The sequence below is a fragment of the Scyliorhinus torazame genome, unplaced genomic scaffold (assembly GCF_047496885.1).
Source record: "Scyliorhinus torazame isolate Kashiwa2021f unplaced genomic scaffold, sScyTor2.1 scaffold_857, whole genome shotgun sequence".
Lineage (NCBI taxonomy): Eukaryota > Metazoa > Chordata > Chondrichthyes > Carcharhiniformes > Scyliorhinidae > Scyliorhinus > Scyliorhinus torazame.
This window is the reverse complement of record NW_027308584.1, coordinates 1-15,904: the sequence shown is the minus strand read 5'-3', so window position 1 is coordinate 15,904 and position 15,904 is coordinate 1. Positions and strand designations below refer to the sequence as shown.

Sequence of the window (15,904 nt, the reverse complement as noted above, 5' to 3'; positions counted from 1 at the left end):
CGCTCTCACTGACCCTTGCAGTGCCACACTCCTCGCTCTCACTTACCCTTGCAGTGCCACACTCCTCGCTCTCACTTACCCTTGCAGTGCCACACTCCTCGCTCTCACTTACCCTTGCAGAGCCACACTCCTCGCTCTCACTTACCCTTGCAGTGCCACACTCCTCGCTCTCACTTACCCTTGCAGTGCCACACTCCTCGCTCTCACCCTTGCAGTGCCACACTCCTCGCTCTCACCCTTGCAGTGCCACACTCCTCGCTCTCACTTACCCTTGCAGTGCCACACTCCTCGCTCTCACTGACCCTTGCAGTGCCACACTCCTCGCTCTCACTTACCCTTGCAGTGTCACACTCCTCGCTCTCACCCTTGCAGTGCCACACTCCTCGCTCTCACTCACCCTTGCAGTGCCACACTCCTCGCTCTCACTTACTCTTGCAGTGCCACACTCCTCGCTCTCACTGACCCTTGCAGTGCCACACTCCTCGCTCTCACTTACCCTTGCAGTGCCACACTCCTCGCTCTCACTTACCCTTGCAGTGCCACACTCCTCGCTCTCTCTTACCCTTGCAGTGCCACACTCCTCGCTCTCACTGACCCTTGCAGTGCCACACTCCTCGCTCTCTCTTACCCTTGCAGTGCCACACTCCTCGCTCTCACTTACCCTTGCAGTGCCACACTCCTCGCTCTCACTTACCCTTGCAGTGCCACACTCCTCGCTCTGACTGACCCTTGCAGTGCCACACTCCTCGCTCTCACTGACCCTTGCAGTGCCACACTCCTCGCTCTCTCTTACCCTTGCAGTGCCACACTCCTCGCTCTCACTTACCCTTGCAGTGCCACACTCCTCGCTCTGACTGACCCTTGCAGTGCCACACTCCTCGCTCTCACTGACCCTTGCAGTGCCACACTCCTCGCTCTCACTTACCTTTGCAGTGCCACACTCCTCGCTCTCACTTACCTTTGCAGTGCCACACTCCTCGCTCTCACTGACCCTTGCAGTGCCACACTCCTCGCTCTCACTTACCTTTGCAGTGCCACACTCCTCGCTCTCACTTACCCTTGCAGTGCCACACTCCTCGCTCTCACTTACCCTTGCAGTGCCACACTCCTCGCTCTCACTTACCCTTGCAGTGCCACACTCCTCGCTCTCACTTACCCTTGCAGTGCCACACTCCTCGCTCTCACTTACCCTTGCAGTGCCACTCTCCTCACTCTCACTTACCCTTGCAGTGCCACTTTCCTCGCTCTCACTTACCCTTGCAGTACCACACTCCTCGCTCTCACTTACCCTTGCAGTGCCACACTCCTCGCTCTCACTTACCCTTGCAGTGCCACACTCGCTCTCTCTTACCCTTGCAGTGCCACGCTCCTCGCTCTCACTCACCCTTGCAGTGCCACACTCCTCGCTCTCACTTACCCTTGCAGTGCCACACTCCTCGCTCTCACTTACCCTTGCAGTGCCACGCTCCTCGCTCTCACCCTTGCAGTGCCACACTCCTCGCTCTCTTACCCTTGCAGTGCCACACTCCTCGCTATCACTCACCCTTGCAGTGCCACACTCCTCGCTCTCACTTACCCTTGCAGTGCCACACTCCTCGCTCTCACTTACCCTTGCAGTGCCACACTCCTCGCTCTCTCTTACCCTTGCAGTGCCACACTCCTCGCTCTCTCTTACCCTTGCAGTGCCACACTCCTCGCTCTCACTTACCCTTGCAGTGCCACACTCCTTGCTCTCACACTCGCAGTGCCACACTCCTCGCTCTCTCTTACCCTTGCAGTGCTACACTCCTTGCTCTCTCTTACCCTTGCAGTGCCACACTCGCTCTCTCTTACCCTTGCAGTGCCACACTCCTCGCTATCACTCACCCTTGCAGTGCCACACTCCTCGCTCTCACTTACCCTTGCAGTGCTACACTCCTCGCTCTCTCTTACCCTTGCAGTGCCACACTCCTCGCTCTCACGTACCCTTGCAGTGCCACAATCCTCGCTCTCACTTACCCTTGCAGTGCCACACTCGCTCTCTCTTACCCTTGCAGTGCCACACTCCTCGCTCTCATTTACCCTTGCAGAACCACTTTCCTCGCTCTCACTGACCCTTGCCGTGCCACTCCTCGTTCTCACTTACCCTTGCAGTGCCACACTCGCTCTCTCTTACCCTTGCAGTGCCACACTCCTCGCTCTCATTTACCCTTGCAGTGCCACACTCCTCGCTCTCACTTACCCTTGCAGTGCCACACTCCTCGCTCTCACACTTGCAGTGCCACACTCGCTCTCTCTTACCCTTGCAGTGCCACACTCCTCGCTCTCACTTACCCTTGCAGTGCCACACTCCTCGCTCTCACTTACCCTTGCAGTGCCACACTCCTCGCTCTCACACTTGCAGTGCCACACTCGCTCTCTCTTACCCTTGCAGTGCCACACTCCTCGCTCTCACTTACCCTTGAAGTGCCACACTCCTCGCTCTCACTTACCCTTGCAGTGCCACACTCCTCGCTCTCACTTACCCTTGAAGTGCCACACTCCTCGCTCTCACTTACCCTTGCAGTGCGATACTCCTCGCTCTCACACTTGCAGTGCCACACTCGCTGTCTCTTACCCTTGCAGTGCCACACTCCACGCTCTCTCTTACCCTTGCAGTGCCACACTCCTCGATCTCTCTTACCCTTGCAGTGCCACAGTCCTCGCTCTCTTACCCTTGCAGTGCCACACTCCTCGCTCTCACTTACCCTTGCAGTGCCACACTCCTCGATCTCTCTTACCCTTGCAGTGCCACACTCCTCGCTCTCACTGACCCTTGCAGTGCCACACTCCTCGCTCTCACTTACCCTTGCAGTGCCACACTCCTCGCTCTCACTTACCCTTGCAGTGCCACACTCCTCGATCTCTCTTACCCTTGCAGTGCCACACTCCTCGCTCTCACTTACCCTTGGAGTGCCACACTCCTCGCTCTCACTGACCCTTGCAGTGCCACACTCCTCGCTCTCACTTACCCTTGCAGTGCCACACTCCTCGCTCTCACTTACCCTTGGAGTGCCACACTCCTCGCTCTCACTGACCCTTGCAGTGCCACACTCCTCGCTCTCACTTACCCTTGCAGTGCCACACTCCTCGCTCTCACTTACCCTTGCAGTGCCACACTCCTCGCTCTCACTTACCCTTGCAGTGCCACACTCCTCGCTCTCACTTACCCTTGCAGTGCCACACTCCTCGATCTCTCTTACCCTTGCAGTGCCACACTCCTCGCTCTCACTTACCCTTGCAGTGCCACACTCCTCGCTCTTACTTACCCTTGCAGTGCCACACTCCTCGCTCTCACTTCCCCTTGCAGTGCCACACTCCTCGCTCTCACTCACACTTGCAGTGCCACACTCCTCGCTCTCACTCACACTTGCAGAGCCACGCTCCTCGCTCTCACTTACCTTTGCAGTGCCACACTCCTCGCTCTCACTTACCCTTGCAGTGCCACACTCCTCGCTCTCTCTTACCCTTGCAGTGCCACACTCCTCGCTCTCACTGACCCTTGCAGTGCCACACTCCTCGCTCTCATTTACCCTTGCAGTGCCACACTCCTCGCTCTCACTCACCCTTGCAGTGCCACACTCCTCGCTCTCACTCACCCTTGCAGTGCCACACTCCTCACTCTCACTTACCCTTGCAGTGCCACACTCCTCGCTCTCACTTACCCTTGCAGTGCCACACTCCTCGCTCTCATTTACCCTTGCAGTGCCACACTCCTCGCTCTCTCTTACCCTTGCAGTGCCACACTCCTCGCTCTCACTTCCCCTTGCAGTGCCACACTCCTCGCTCTCACTTACCCTTGCAGTGCCACACTCCTCGCTCTCACTGACCCTTGCAGTGCCACACTCCTCGCTCTCACTTACCCTTGCAGTGCCACGCTCCTCGCTCTCACTTACCCTTGCAGTGCCACACTCCTCGCTCTCACTCACCCTTGCAGTGCCACACTCCTCGCTCTCACTCACCCTTGCAGTGCCACACTCCTCGCTCTCACTTACCCTTGCAGTGCCACACTCGCTCTCACCCTTGCAGTGCCACACTCCTCGCTCTCACTTACCCTTGCAGTGCCACACTCCTCGCTCTCACTTACCCTTGCACTGCCACACTCCTCGCTCTCTCTTACCCTTGCAGTGCCACACTCCTCGCTCTCACTTACCCTTGCAGTGCCACACTCCTCGCTCTCACTTACCCTTGCAGTGCCACACTCCTCGCTCTCACTTACCCTTGCAGTGCCACACTCCTCGCTCTCACTTACCCTTGCACTGCCACACTCCTCGCTCTCTCTTACCCTTGTAGTGCCACACTCCTCGCTCTCACTTACCCTTGCAGTGCCACACTCCTCGCTCTCACTTACCCTTGCACTGCCACACTCCTCGCTCTCACTTACCCTTGTAGTGCCACACTCCTCGCTCTCTCTTACCCTTGCAGTGCCACACTCCTCGCTCTCACTTACCCTTGCACTGCCACACTCCTCGCTCTCTCTTACCCTTGCAGTGCCACACTCCTCGCTCTCACTTACCCTTGCACTGCCACACTCCTCGCTCTCTCTTACCCTTGCAGTGCCACGCTCCTCGCTCTCACTTACCTTTGCAGTGCCACACTCCTCGCTCTCTCTTACCCTTGCAGTGCCACACTCCTCGCTCTCTCTTACACTTGCAGTGCCACGCTCCTCGCTCTCTCTTACCCTTGCAGTGCCACGCTCCTCGCTCTCTCTTACCCTTGCAGTGCCACACTCCTCGCTCTCTCTTACCCTTGCAGTGCCACACTCCTCGCTCTCACTTACACTTGCAGTGCCACGCTCCTCGCTCTCACTTACCTTTGCAGTGCCACACTCCTCGCTCTCTCTTACCCTTGCAGTGCCACACTCCTCGCTCTCTCTTACCCTTGCAGTGCCACGCTCCTCGCTCTCACTTACCTTTGCAGTGCCACACTCCTCGCTCTCTCTTACCCTTGCAGTGCCACACTCCTCGCTCTCACTTACCCTTGCAGTGCCACACTCCTCGCTCTCACTTACCCTTGCAGTGCCACACTCCTCGCTCTCACTTACCCTTGCAGTGCCACACTCCTCGCTCTCACTTACCCTTGCAGTGCCACACTCCTCGCTCTCACTTACCCTTGCAGTGCCACTCCTCGCTCTCACTTACCCTTGCAGTGCCACACTCCTCGCTCTCACTTACCCTTGCAGTGCCACACTCCTCGCTCTCACTTACCCTTGCAGTGCCACGCTCCTCGCTCTCACTTACCCTTGCAGTGCCACACTCCTCGCTCTCACTTACCCTTGCAGTGCGTAGTAGATCGTTCATCTTCTTCCTGCACTGGACCCAGTCCCTCTGCTGTAGCCCACATCTGGCGACCTCTTCCGCGATCTCCGTCCAGGCGACCTTGGTGAGGCGCGAGGATCTCTTTCCGTCAGCCGGGTATAGGACCTCCTGCCGTTCTCGGACCCCCTGGAGGAGGACCTGTAGAGAGGCCTCGTTGAACCGTGGGGCGATCCTGTGTCTGCTCTGCGGCACGATTTGCATTTTCACACTCCGCCTCTTGGTTTGCAAAGATAAGAGGGGGTAAGCAGGCCACTCCTGACTCGAGGCTTGTCAGATCCACGCTGGGAGAGGACCTTTGCAAAGTTGCTGTCCACTGCGGGGAGATCTTTCAGTCATTCACAATGCTGTTGGCAGATAGGGGGTAAAACAATCTTTAAAAACTGCAGATAGGGCTGAATGAGAGAGCGAGCGAGGGCATGAGGGGGGGGGGAGGAATCAAGGAAGAGAGAGGGGGGGCGAGAGAGAAATGGGTGAGAAAGAGAGAAAGGGGGCGAGAAAGAAGGGGTGAAAAACAAGAGGTAGAGAAAAAGAGCAAGGAAGAGAATGAGAGAGGGGAAGTGAGATAGAGAGGGGAGGGGAGAGAGAGGGGAAGCGAGAGAGAGAGGGGAAGAGAGAGACAGGGGGAAGAGAGAGAGAAAGGGGAAAAGAGGAGTACAAGATAGAGAGAGGAAGAGAGAGAATGGAAAGAGCGAGAAGATGGAAGAGGGGAAGAGAGCAAGTGAGGTGCGACGAGAGTGAGGTGGGAAGAGACAGAAAGGGGGAACAGAGAGGGAGCGAGAGAGAGAGGGGGGGTGAGAGAGAGAAAGGGGTGAGGGGGTGAGAGAGATAGAGGGGGTGAGAGAGATAGAGGGGGTGAGAGAGATAGAGGGGGGTGAGAGATAGAGGGGGGGGCGAGAGAGAGGGGGCGAGAGAGTGGGGGGTGAGAGAGAGAAAGGGGGCGAGAGAGAGAGAAAGGGGGAGAGAGAGAGGGGGGGCGAGAGAGAGAGAGGGGGGCGAGAGAGAGGGGGCAAGAGAGAGATAGAGAGGGGGGGTGAGAGAGAAAGGGATGAGTGAGAGTGAAAGGGGTGAGAGAGAGAGAAAGGGGTTCGAGAGAGTGAGGGACGATAGAGAGAGGGGGGAAGAGAGAGAGAGGGACGAGAGAGTGAGGGGGAAGAGAGAGGGGTAAGAGAGAAAGGGGGGGGAAGAGAAAGGGGAAGAGAGAGGGGGGGATGAGAGCGAGGGAGGGCAACAAGAAAGAGAGAGAGGGGGGGTGAGAGAGAGAGAGTGGGACGTGAGAGGGGGACGAGAGAGAGAGGAAGAGAAACAGTCGGGGGAAGAGGGAGAGTGAGGTGGGAACAGAGAGAGAGGGGGGATGAGAGAGGGACGAGAGAGGGGGGGGAGGTGTGGGGGGTAGGGAGGTGTGAGGGGGGTAGGGAGGCGTGAGGGGGTAGAGAGGAATGAGGGGGTAGGGAGGAATAGGGGTAGGGAGGTGTGAGGGGGTAGGGAGGTGTGAGGGGGCTAGGGAGGTGTGAGGGGGCTAGGGAGGTGTGAGGGGGCTAGGGAGGTGTGAGGGGGCTAGGGAGGTGTGAGAGGGGTAGAGAGGTGTGGTGGTAGGGAGGTATGAGGGTGGTAGGGAGAGGGGTAGGGAGGTGTGTGGGGTGTGGTAGGGTGTTGTGAGGGGGTTCATGGTTTTGGGGGGTAGGGAGAGCCTAGGGATCTGTGGAGGGGATGGTAGGGAGATGGAGGGGGGTGGTAGGGAGGTCTGGAGGGGGTGGGAGGGAGGTGTGGAGGGACGGTAGGGAGGGGTGGTAGGAAGGTGTGGGTGGTGTGAGTTGGTGACGGAGGGTGCTGGTGCAGGGGGGGGGGCGGAGATGTGTGGGAGGAGGTCTCAGGAGTGCAGCATCCAGGGAAGACAGACGGAGATGGAATCGGGAAAAGAGCTGAGGTGCTGGGGTAAGGGATCTGGGGTGAGGGGGGTTGGATCTGGGGGGGGAGGAGGAGCTGGGAGGAGGAGGAGCTGGGAGGAGGAGGAGCTGGGGGGGGTGGAGCTAGGGGGGTGGGGGGAAGGGGAGGGGAAGGAGGAGCTGGAGGGGAGGGAGATGCTGGGGGGGGAGGAGGAGCTGGGGGGGAGGAGGAGCTGGGGGGGGAGGAGGAGCTGGGGGGGAGGAGGAGCTGGGGGGGAGGAGGAGCTGGGGGGGGAGGAGGAGCTGAGGGGGGGAGGAGGAGTTGGGGGGGAGGAGGAGTTGGGGGGGAGGAGGAGTTGGGGGGGAGGAGGAGTTGGGGGGGAGGAGGAGTTGGGGGGGAGGAGGAGTTGGGGGGGGAGGAGGAGTTGGGGGGAGGAGGAGTTGGGGGGGAGGAGGAGTTGGGGGGGGAGGAGGAGTTGGGGGGAGGAGGAGTTGGGGGGGGAGGAGGAGTTGGGGGGAGGAGGAGTTGGGGGGGAGGAGGAGTTGGGGGGGGAGGAGGAGTTGGGGGGGGAGGAGGAGTTGGGGGGGGAGGAGGAGTTGGGGGGGGAGGAGGAGTTGGGGGGGGAGGAGGAGTTGGGGGGGGAGGAGGAGTTGGGGGGGGGAGGAGGAGTTGGGGGGGGAGGAGGAGTTGGGGGGGAGGAGGAGTTGGGGGGGGGAGGAGGAGTTGGGGGGGGAGGAGGAGTTGGGGGGGGAGGAGGAGTTGGGGGGGGGGAGGAGGAGTTGGGGGGGGAGGAGGAGTTGGGGGGGGAGGAGGAGTTGGGGGGGGAGGAGGAGTTGGGGGGGGAGGAGGAGTTGGGGGGGAGGAGGAGTTGGGGGGGGAGGAGGAGTTGGGGGGGGAGGAGGAGCTGGGGGGGGAGGAGGAGTTGGGGGGGGAGGAGGAGCTGGGGGGAGGAGGAGGAGCTGGGGGGAGGAGGAGGAGCTGGGGGGAGGAGGAGGAGCTGGGGGGAGGAGGAGGAGCTGGGGGGAGGAGGAGGAGCTGGGGGGAGGAGGAGGAGCTGGGGGGAGGAGGAGGAGCTGGGGGGAGGAGGAGGAGCTGGGGGGAGGAGGAGGAGCTGGGGGGAGGAGGAGGAGCTGGGGGGAGGAGGAGGAGCTGGGGGGAGGAGGAGGAGCTGGGGGGAGGAGGAGGAGCTGGGGGGAGGAGGAGGAGCTGGGGGGAGGAGGAGGAGCTGGGGGAGGAGGAGGAGCTGGGGAGGAGGAGGAGGAGCTGGGGGGAGGAGGGGGAGGAGGAGGAGGAGCTGGGGGGAGGAGGAGGAGGAGGAGCTGGGGGGAGGAGGAGGAGGAGCTGGGGGGAGGAGGAGGAGGAGCTGGGGGAGGAGGAGGAGGAGGAGCTGGGGGGAGGAGGAGGAGCTGGGGGGAGGAGGAGGAGCTGGGGGGAGGAGGAGGAGGAGCTGGGGGGAGGAGGAGGAGCTGGGGGGAGGAGGAGGAGCTGGGGGGAGGAGGAGGAGCTGGGGGGAGGAGGAGCTGGGGGGAGGAGGAGGAGCTGGGGGGAGGAGGAGGAGCTGGGGGGAGGAGGAGGAGCTGGGGGGAGGAGGAGGAGCTGGGGGGAGGAGGAGCTGGGGGGAGGAGGAGGGAGCTGGGGGGTGGAGGAGGATCTGGGGGGAGGAGGAGGAGCTGGGGGGGAGGAGGAGGAGCTGGGAGGAGGAGGAGCTGGGGGAGGAGGAGGAGGAGCTGGGGGAGGAGGAGGAGCTGGGGGGAGGAGGAGGAGGGGCTGGGGGGAGGAGGAGGGGCTGGGGGAGAGGAGGGGCTGGGGGGAGGAGGAGGAGCTGGGGGGAGGGAGCTGGAGGAGGAGGAGCTGGGGGGAGGAGGAGGAGCTGGGGGGAGGAGGAGGAGACTGGGGGAGGAGGAGGAGCTGGGGGGAGGAGGAGCTGGGGAGGAGGAGGAGGAGCTGGGGGGAGGAGAGGAGGAGCTGAGGGGAGGAGGAGGAGCTGGGGGGAGGAGGAGGAGCTGGGGGGAGGAGGAGGAGCTGGGGGGAGGAGGAGCTGGGGGGAGGAGGAGGAGCTGGGGGAGGAGGAGGAGGAGCTGGGGGGAGGAGGAGCTGGGGGGAGGAGGAGGAGCTGGGGGGAGGAGGAGGAGGAGCTGGGGGGAGGAGGAGAGCTGGGGGGAGGAGGAGGAGCTGGGGGGAGAGGAGGAGGAGCTGGGGAGGAGGAGGAGCTGGGGGGAGGAGGAGGAGCTGGGGGAGGAGGAGGAGGAGGAGCTGGGGGAGGAGAGGAGCTGGGGGAGGAGGAGGAGCTGGGGGGAGGAGGAGGAGCTGGGGGGAGGAGGAGGAGCTGGGGGGAGGAGGAGGAGCTGGGGGGAGGAGGAGCTGGGGGAGGAGGAGCTGGGGGAGGAGGAGGAGCTGGGGGGAGGAGGAGAGCTGGGGGGAGGAGGAGGAGCTGGGGGGAGGAGGAGCTGGGGGAGGAGGAGCTGGGGGGAGGAGGAGCTGGGGGGAGGAGGAGCTGGGGGAGGAGGAGGAGCTGGGGAGGAGGAGGAGCTGGGGGGGGAGGAGGAGGAGCTGGGGGGCGGAGGAGGAGGAGCTGGGGGGAGGAGGAGGAGCTGGGGGGAGGAGGAGGAGCTGGGGGGAGGAGGAGAGCTGGGGGGAGGAGGAGGAGCTGGGAGGAGGAGGAGCTGGGAGGAGGAGGAGCTGGGGGGAGGAGGAGGAGCTGGGGGGAGGAGGAGGAGCTGGGGGAGGAGGAGGAGCTGGGGGGGAGGAGGAGGAGCTGGGGGGGGGAGGAGGAGGAGCTGGGGGGAGGAGGAGGACGCTGGGGGGAGGAGGAGGAGCTGGGGGGAGGAGGAGGAGCTGGGGGGAGGAGGAGGAGGAGCTGGGGGGAGGAGGAGGAGGAGCTGGGGGAGGAGGAGGAGGAGCTGGGGGGAGGAGGAGGAGCTGGGGGGAGGAGGAGGAGGAGCTGGGGGAGGAGGAGGAGGAGCTGGGGGGAGGAGGAGGAGGAGCTGGGGGAGGAGGAGGAGGAGCTGGGGGGAGGAGGAGGGGCTGGGGGGAGGAGGAGGGGCTGGGGGGAGGAGGAGGAGCTGGGGGGGAGGAGGAGGAGCTGGGGGAGGAGGAGGAGCTGGGGGGAGGAGGAGGAGCTGGGGGAGGAGGAGGAGCTGGAGGAGGAGGAGCTGGGGGGAGGAGGAGGAGCTGGGGGGAGGAGGAGGAGCTGGGGGGAGGAGGAGGAGCTGGGGGAGGAGCTGGGGGGGGAGGAGGAGGAGCTGGGGGGAGGAGCTGGGGGGAGGAGCTGGGGGGAGGAGCTGGGGGGAGGAGCTGGGGGGAGGAGGAGGAGCTGTGGGAGGAGCTGGGGGGAGGAGGAGGAGCTGGGGGGAGGAGGAGGAGCTGGGGGGAGGAGGAGCTGGGGGGAGGAGGAGCTGGGGGGGGAGGAGGAGGAGCTGGGGGGAGGAGGAGGAGCTGGGGGGAGGAGGAGGAGCTGGGGGGAGGATGAGGAGGAGCTGGGGGGAGGAGCTGGGGGGAGGAGGAGGAGCTGGGGGGAGGAGGAGGAGCTGGGGGGAGGAGGAGGAGCTGGGGGAGGAGGAGGAGCTGGGGGGAGGAGGAGGAGCTGGGGGGAGGAGGAGGAGCTGGGGGGAGGAGGAGGAGCTGGGGGGAGGAGGAGGAGCTGGGGGGAGGAGGAGGAGCTGGGGGGAGGAGGAGGAGCTGGGGGAGGAGGAGGAGCTGGGGGGAGGAGGAGCTGGGGGAGGAGGAGGAGCTGGGGGGAGGAGGAGCTGGGGGGAGGAGGAGGAGCTGGGGGGAGGAGGAGCTGGGGGGAGGAGGAGAGGAGCTGGGGGGAGGAGGAGGAGGAGCTGGGGGGAGGAGGAGGAGGAGCTGGGGGGAGGAGGAGAGGAGCTGGGGGGGAGGAGGAGGAGCTGGGGGAGGAGGAGGAGCTGGGGGGAGGAGGAGGAGCTGGGAGGAGGAGGAGCTGGGGGAGGAGGAGGAGCTGGGGGAGGAGGAGGAGCTGGGGGGGAGGGGGAGGAGCTGGGGGGGAGGGGGGAGGAGCTGGGGGGGAGGGGGAGGAGCTGGGGGGGAGGAGGAGCTGGGGGGAGGAGGAGGAGCTGGGGGGGAGGGGGAGGAGCTGGGGGGGAGGGGGAAGAGCTGGGGGGAGGGGAGGAGCTGGGGGGGAGGGGAAGAGCTGGGGGGGAGGGGGAGGAGCTGGGGGGGAGGGGGAGGAGCTGGGGGGGAGGGGGAGGAGCTGGGGGGGAGGGGGAGGAGCTGGGGGGGGAGGGGGAGGAGCTGGGGGGAGGGGGAGGAGCTGGGGGGGAGGGGGAGGAGCTGGGGGGGAGGGGGAGGAGCTGGGGGGAGGGGAGGAGCTGGGGGGGAGGGGGAGGAGGAGGAGCTGGGGGAGGGAGAGGAGGAGGAGCTGGGGGAGGGAGAGGAGGAGGAGCTGGGGAGGGAGAGGAGGAGGAGCTGGGGGGGGGGGGAGGGGGAGGAGGAGGAGGAGCTGGGGGGGAGGGGGGGGGAGGGGAGGAGGAGGAGGAGCTGGGGGGGAGGGGGGGGGAGGGGGAGGAGGAGGAGGAGCTGGGGGGGAGGGGGAGGAGGAGGAGGAGGAGCTGGGGGGGAGGAGGAGGAGGAGGAGCTGGGGGGGAGGAGGAGGAGGAGCTGGGGGGAGGGGGAGGAGGAGGAGCTGGGGGGGAGGGGGAGGAGGAGGAGCTGGGGGGGAGGGGGAGGAGGAGGAGCTGGGGGAGGGGGAGAGAGGAGCTGGGGGGGAGGAGGAGGAGCTGGGGGGGGAGGAGGAGGAGCTGGGGGGAGGAGGAGCTGGGGGGAGGGCAGGAGGGAGCTGGGGGGGAGGAGAGGAGCTGGGGGGGAGGGAGGAGGAGGAGGAGCTGGGGGGGGAGGAGGAGGAGAGGAGCTGGGGGGGGGAGGAGGAGGAGGAGCTGGGGGGGGGAGGAGGAGGAGGAGCTGGGGGGGAGGAGGAGGAGCTGGGGGGGGGGAGGAGGAGGAGGAGGAGCTGGGGGGGGAGGAGGAGGAGGAGCTGGGGGGAGGGAGCTGGGGGGAGGAGCTGGGGAGGAGGAGCTGGTGGGGAGGAGGAGCTGGTGGGGGAGGAGGAGCTGGGGGGGGGAGGAGGAGCTGGGGGGGGGAGGAGGAGCTGGGGGGGGGAGGAGGAGCTGGGGGGGGGAGGAGGAGCTGGGGGGGGAGGAGGAGCTGGGGGGGAGGAGGAGCTGGGGGGTAGGAGGAGCTGGGGGGGAGGAGGAGGAGCTGAGGGGGGGGAGGGGGGGAGGGGGGGGGGGGAGGGGGGGGAGGGGGGGGAGGGGGGGAGGGGGGGAGGGGGGGAGGAGGAGGGGGGGGAGGGGGGGGAGGAGGAGCTGGGGGAGGGGGGGGGGAGGAGGAGCTGGGGGAGGGGGAGGAGGAGGAGGAGCTGGGGGAGGGGGAGAGGAGGAGGAGCTGGGGGAGGGGGAGGAGGAGCTGGGGGAGGGGGAGGAGGAGCTGGGGAGGGGGAGGAGGAGCTGGGGGAGGGGGAGGAGGAGGAGCTGGGGGGGAGGAGGAGGAGCTGGGGGGGAGGAGGAGGAGGAGCTGGGGGGGAGGAGGAGGAGGAGGAGCTGGGGGGGAGGAGGAGCTGGGGGGGAGGAGGAGCTGGGGGGAGGAGGAGGAGGAGCTGGGGAGGAGGAGGAGCTGGGGTGGAGGAGGAGGAGGAGGAGCTGGGGGAGGAGGAGGAGGAGCTGGGGAGGAGGAGGAGGAGCTGGGGTGGAGGAGGAGGAGGAGGAGCTGGGGGGAGGAGGAGGAGAGGAGCTGGGGGGAGGAGGAGGAGGAGGAGCTGGGGGGAGGAGGAGGAGGAGCTGGGGGGAGGGGGGAGGAGGAGGAGCTGGGGTGAGGAGAGGAGCTGGGGGGAGGGGAGGAGGAGGAGCTGGGGTGAGGAAGAGAGCTGGGGGGAGGAGGAGGAGGAGGAGCTGGGGGGAGGAGGAGAGCTGGGGGGAGGAGGAGCTGGGGGGGAGGAGGAGCTGGGGGGAGGAGGAGCTGGGGGGGGAGGAGGAGCTGGGGGGGAGGAGGAGCTGGGGGTGGAGGAGGAGCTGGAGGGGGGGGAGGAGGACTGGGGGGAGGAGGAGGAGGAGCTGGGGGGGAGGAGGAGCTGGGGGGGAGGAGGAGGAGGAGCTGGGGGGGAGGAGGAGCTGGGGGGGAGGAGGAGGAGCGGGGGGGAGGAGGAGCGGGGGGGAGGAGGAGCTGGGGGAGGAGGAGGAGGAGCGGGGGGGAGGAGGAGCTGGGGGGGAGGAGGAGGAGCTGGGGGGGAGGAGGAGGAGGAGCTGGGGGGGAGGAGGAGCTGGGGGGGAGGAGGAGCTGGGGGGGAGGAGGAGCTGGGGGGGAGGAGGAGCTGGGGGGGAGGAGGAGCTGGGGGGAGGAGGAGCTGGGGGGAGGAGGAGCTGGGGGGGAGGAGGAGCTGGGGGGAGGAGGAGCTGGGGGGGAGGAGGAGCTGGGGGGGAGGAGGAGCTGGGGGGAGGAGGAGCTGGGGGGGGGGAGGAGGAGCTGGGGGGGGGGAGGAGGAGCTGGGGGGGGGGAGGAGGAGCTGGGGGGGGGAGGAGGAGCTGGGGGGGGGAGGAGGAGCTGGGTGTGGTGTTGGGTGTTCTAACACACAGAAGAGCCAACACAGTTGCATATGGTACAACACTTGTTTATTTAAACTTGCTATTTACAACTTGGTCTTTGCACTCTGCACGTGGGGGGCTCCCTGCTTGTGGTGTTTCAACAGCTCTTTCATGCTTCCTTCTCCCCAGACCTACTGACCTCCAGGTGTCGTGCTCGTGCTTTTTATGTGGTTGGTGTTCTTGTCTGTGATTGGTTGTGGTGTTGTGTACTCTGATTTGCCTGTTAGTGTGTCCATCATGATGTGTGTGTTTGAATATCATGACATCCCCCCTTTTTACAAAGATATGTGCCTACGTGGTAATAAATATGATCGTGACGTGAGTGCATCTAAGAGTGTGTGTGTGTCTGTGTGCAGCATGTGTCTATGACGGAACTATGTACATGGGGCGATGTCGAGTGCGTCACATGAATCCAGTTGTACCATAACATAACAGAAATGCGAACGAGAGAAGAAGAAAAAAAATTTTGAACAGTTGTCCAGTCAGACGACATCTGGAACGATAAACAACAACAGGTTATCATGTAAAATTGTCCAACTTATTAAACATATGAACTGTATTATAAGTCCATTCTAATGGGTTTGCGACGAATTCGGGTTGACCGCCTTAAGGGTGGATCAAGAACCACCGGCTGCTGTGCAGGCATGGCCATGGGTGGCGATGGAAAGGGCGTGATGTGCGGCAGCTCCACAAAGTCATCCTCGGAAGCCTGTTGAGGATCTGGCGTGTTGTGTGGCTGTGAACGTGGAAGTCGGCGAAGGGCGCGCCGATTGCGGCGACGCACGGAACCATCCGGCATGCGAACCAGGAACGAGCGGGGAGCCACTTGTCGGAGGACTTCGGCCGGTGCTGACCAGCCACCATACGGTTGATGGACGCGTACTTTGTCTCCGGAGGACAGGGGGGGCAGGTCCGTCGCTCGTGGTCGTACCGACCTTTCTGGCGATCACGCTGCAGTTGCATGTCCCGAAGAACCGCCTCATGGTCTGTTGTCGGTGCCAGGACGAAGGTACCGTCGTCCTGAGGGAGCGACCCATTAGTAGCTGCGCTGGCGAGAGGCCCGTGGATAACGGGGCCGATCGATAGGCCAGCAAGGCAAGGTTAAAGTCCGATCCGGCATCAGCCGCCTTGCACAGGAGCCGCTTTGCGATGTGGACACCCTTTTCAGCCTTCCCGTTCGATTGTGGATGCAGAGGGCTGGATGTCACATGAGTGAAACCATATGCTGCGGCAAAGGACGACCATTCACGGCTGGCAAAACAAGGTCCATTGTCTGACATGACAGTCCTTGGAATGCCATGGCGAGCAAACGTTTCCTTGCAGGCCCCAATGACTGCGGACGACGTCAGATCATGGAGAGGCATGACTTCCGGGTAGTTTGAGAAGTAGTCTATAATAACAATGTAATCTCTGCGAGCGCGTGAAATAGGTCAACACCCACCTTCGCCCAGGGGGACGTCACCATCTCGTGTGGTAGAAGTGTTTCCGGAGGTTGCGCCGGCTGAAACCTCTGACAGGTTGTGCAGTTGAGCACCATGTTGGCTATGTCTTCATTAATACCCGGCCAATATACCGCCGCCCGGGCCCTTCGTCTGCATTTTTCGACACCCAAGTGGCCTTCGTGTAGTTGACGAAGAATCATCTGGCGCACACTGTGTGGAATGACGATCCTATGCGATTTCATAAGGACCCCGTCTATATTGGTGAGATCATCTCGCACATTGTAAAACTGGGGGCACTGCCCTTTTAGCCACCCTTCCGTCATGTGGCGCATCACTCGCTGCAGCAGAGGGTCAGTCGCCGTCTCTGCGCGTATGTGGGCCAGACAAGGATCATCAGCTGGCATATTTGCTGCTGTCAGAGTCACGTGTGCCTCAATTTGACGCACGAACCCCTCCGCATCTGGTGGTGTGCTCACTGCTCGGGAAAGAGTGTCCGCCACTATGAGTTCCTTCCCCGGAGTGTAGATCAGTTCAAAATCGTACCTCCTGAGTTTGAGTAAGATGCGCTGGAGGCGAGGAGTCATGTCGTTCAGGTCTTTGTTAATGATGTTGACCAGGGGGCGGTGGTCAGTTTCGACCGTGAATCGTG

At 63.9% G+C, this 15,904-nt stretch overlaps 1 protein-coding gene across 1 annotated transcript in view; it reads right to left on the bottom strand.

The window, feature by feature from the left end:
• LOC140406757 (uncharacterized) overlaps positions 1 to 5,677 on the bottom strand; it is a 53,745-nt gene extending 48,068 nt beyond the window's left edge. Inside the window, exon 1 of the mRNA XM_072494698.1 lies at positions 5,292 to 5,677. Within this exon, the coding sequence (XP_072350799.1) occupies positions 5,292 to 5,537 (246 nt within the window). The 5' untranslated portion in view covers positions 5,538 to 5,677. The remainder of the gene's footprint in view (positions 1 to 5,291) is intronic.
• Between the last annotated feature and the right edge of the window lie 10,227 nt (positions 5,678 to 15,904).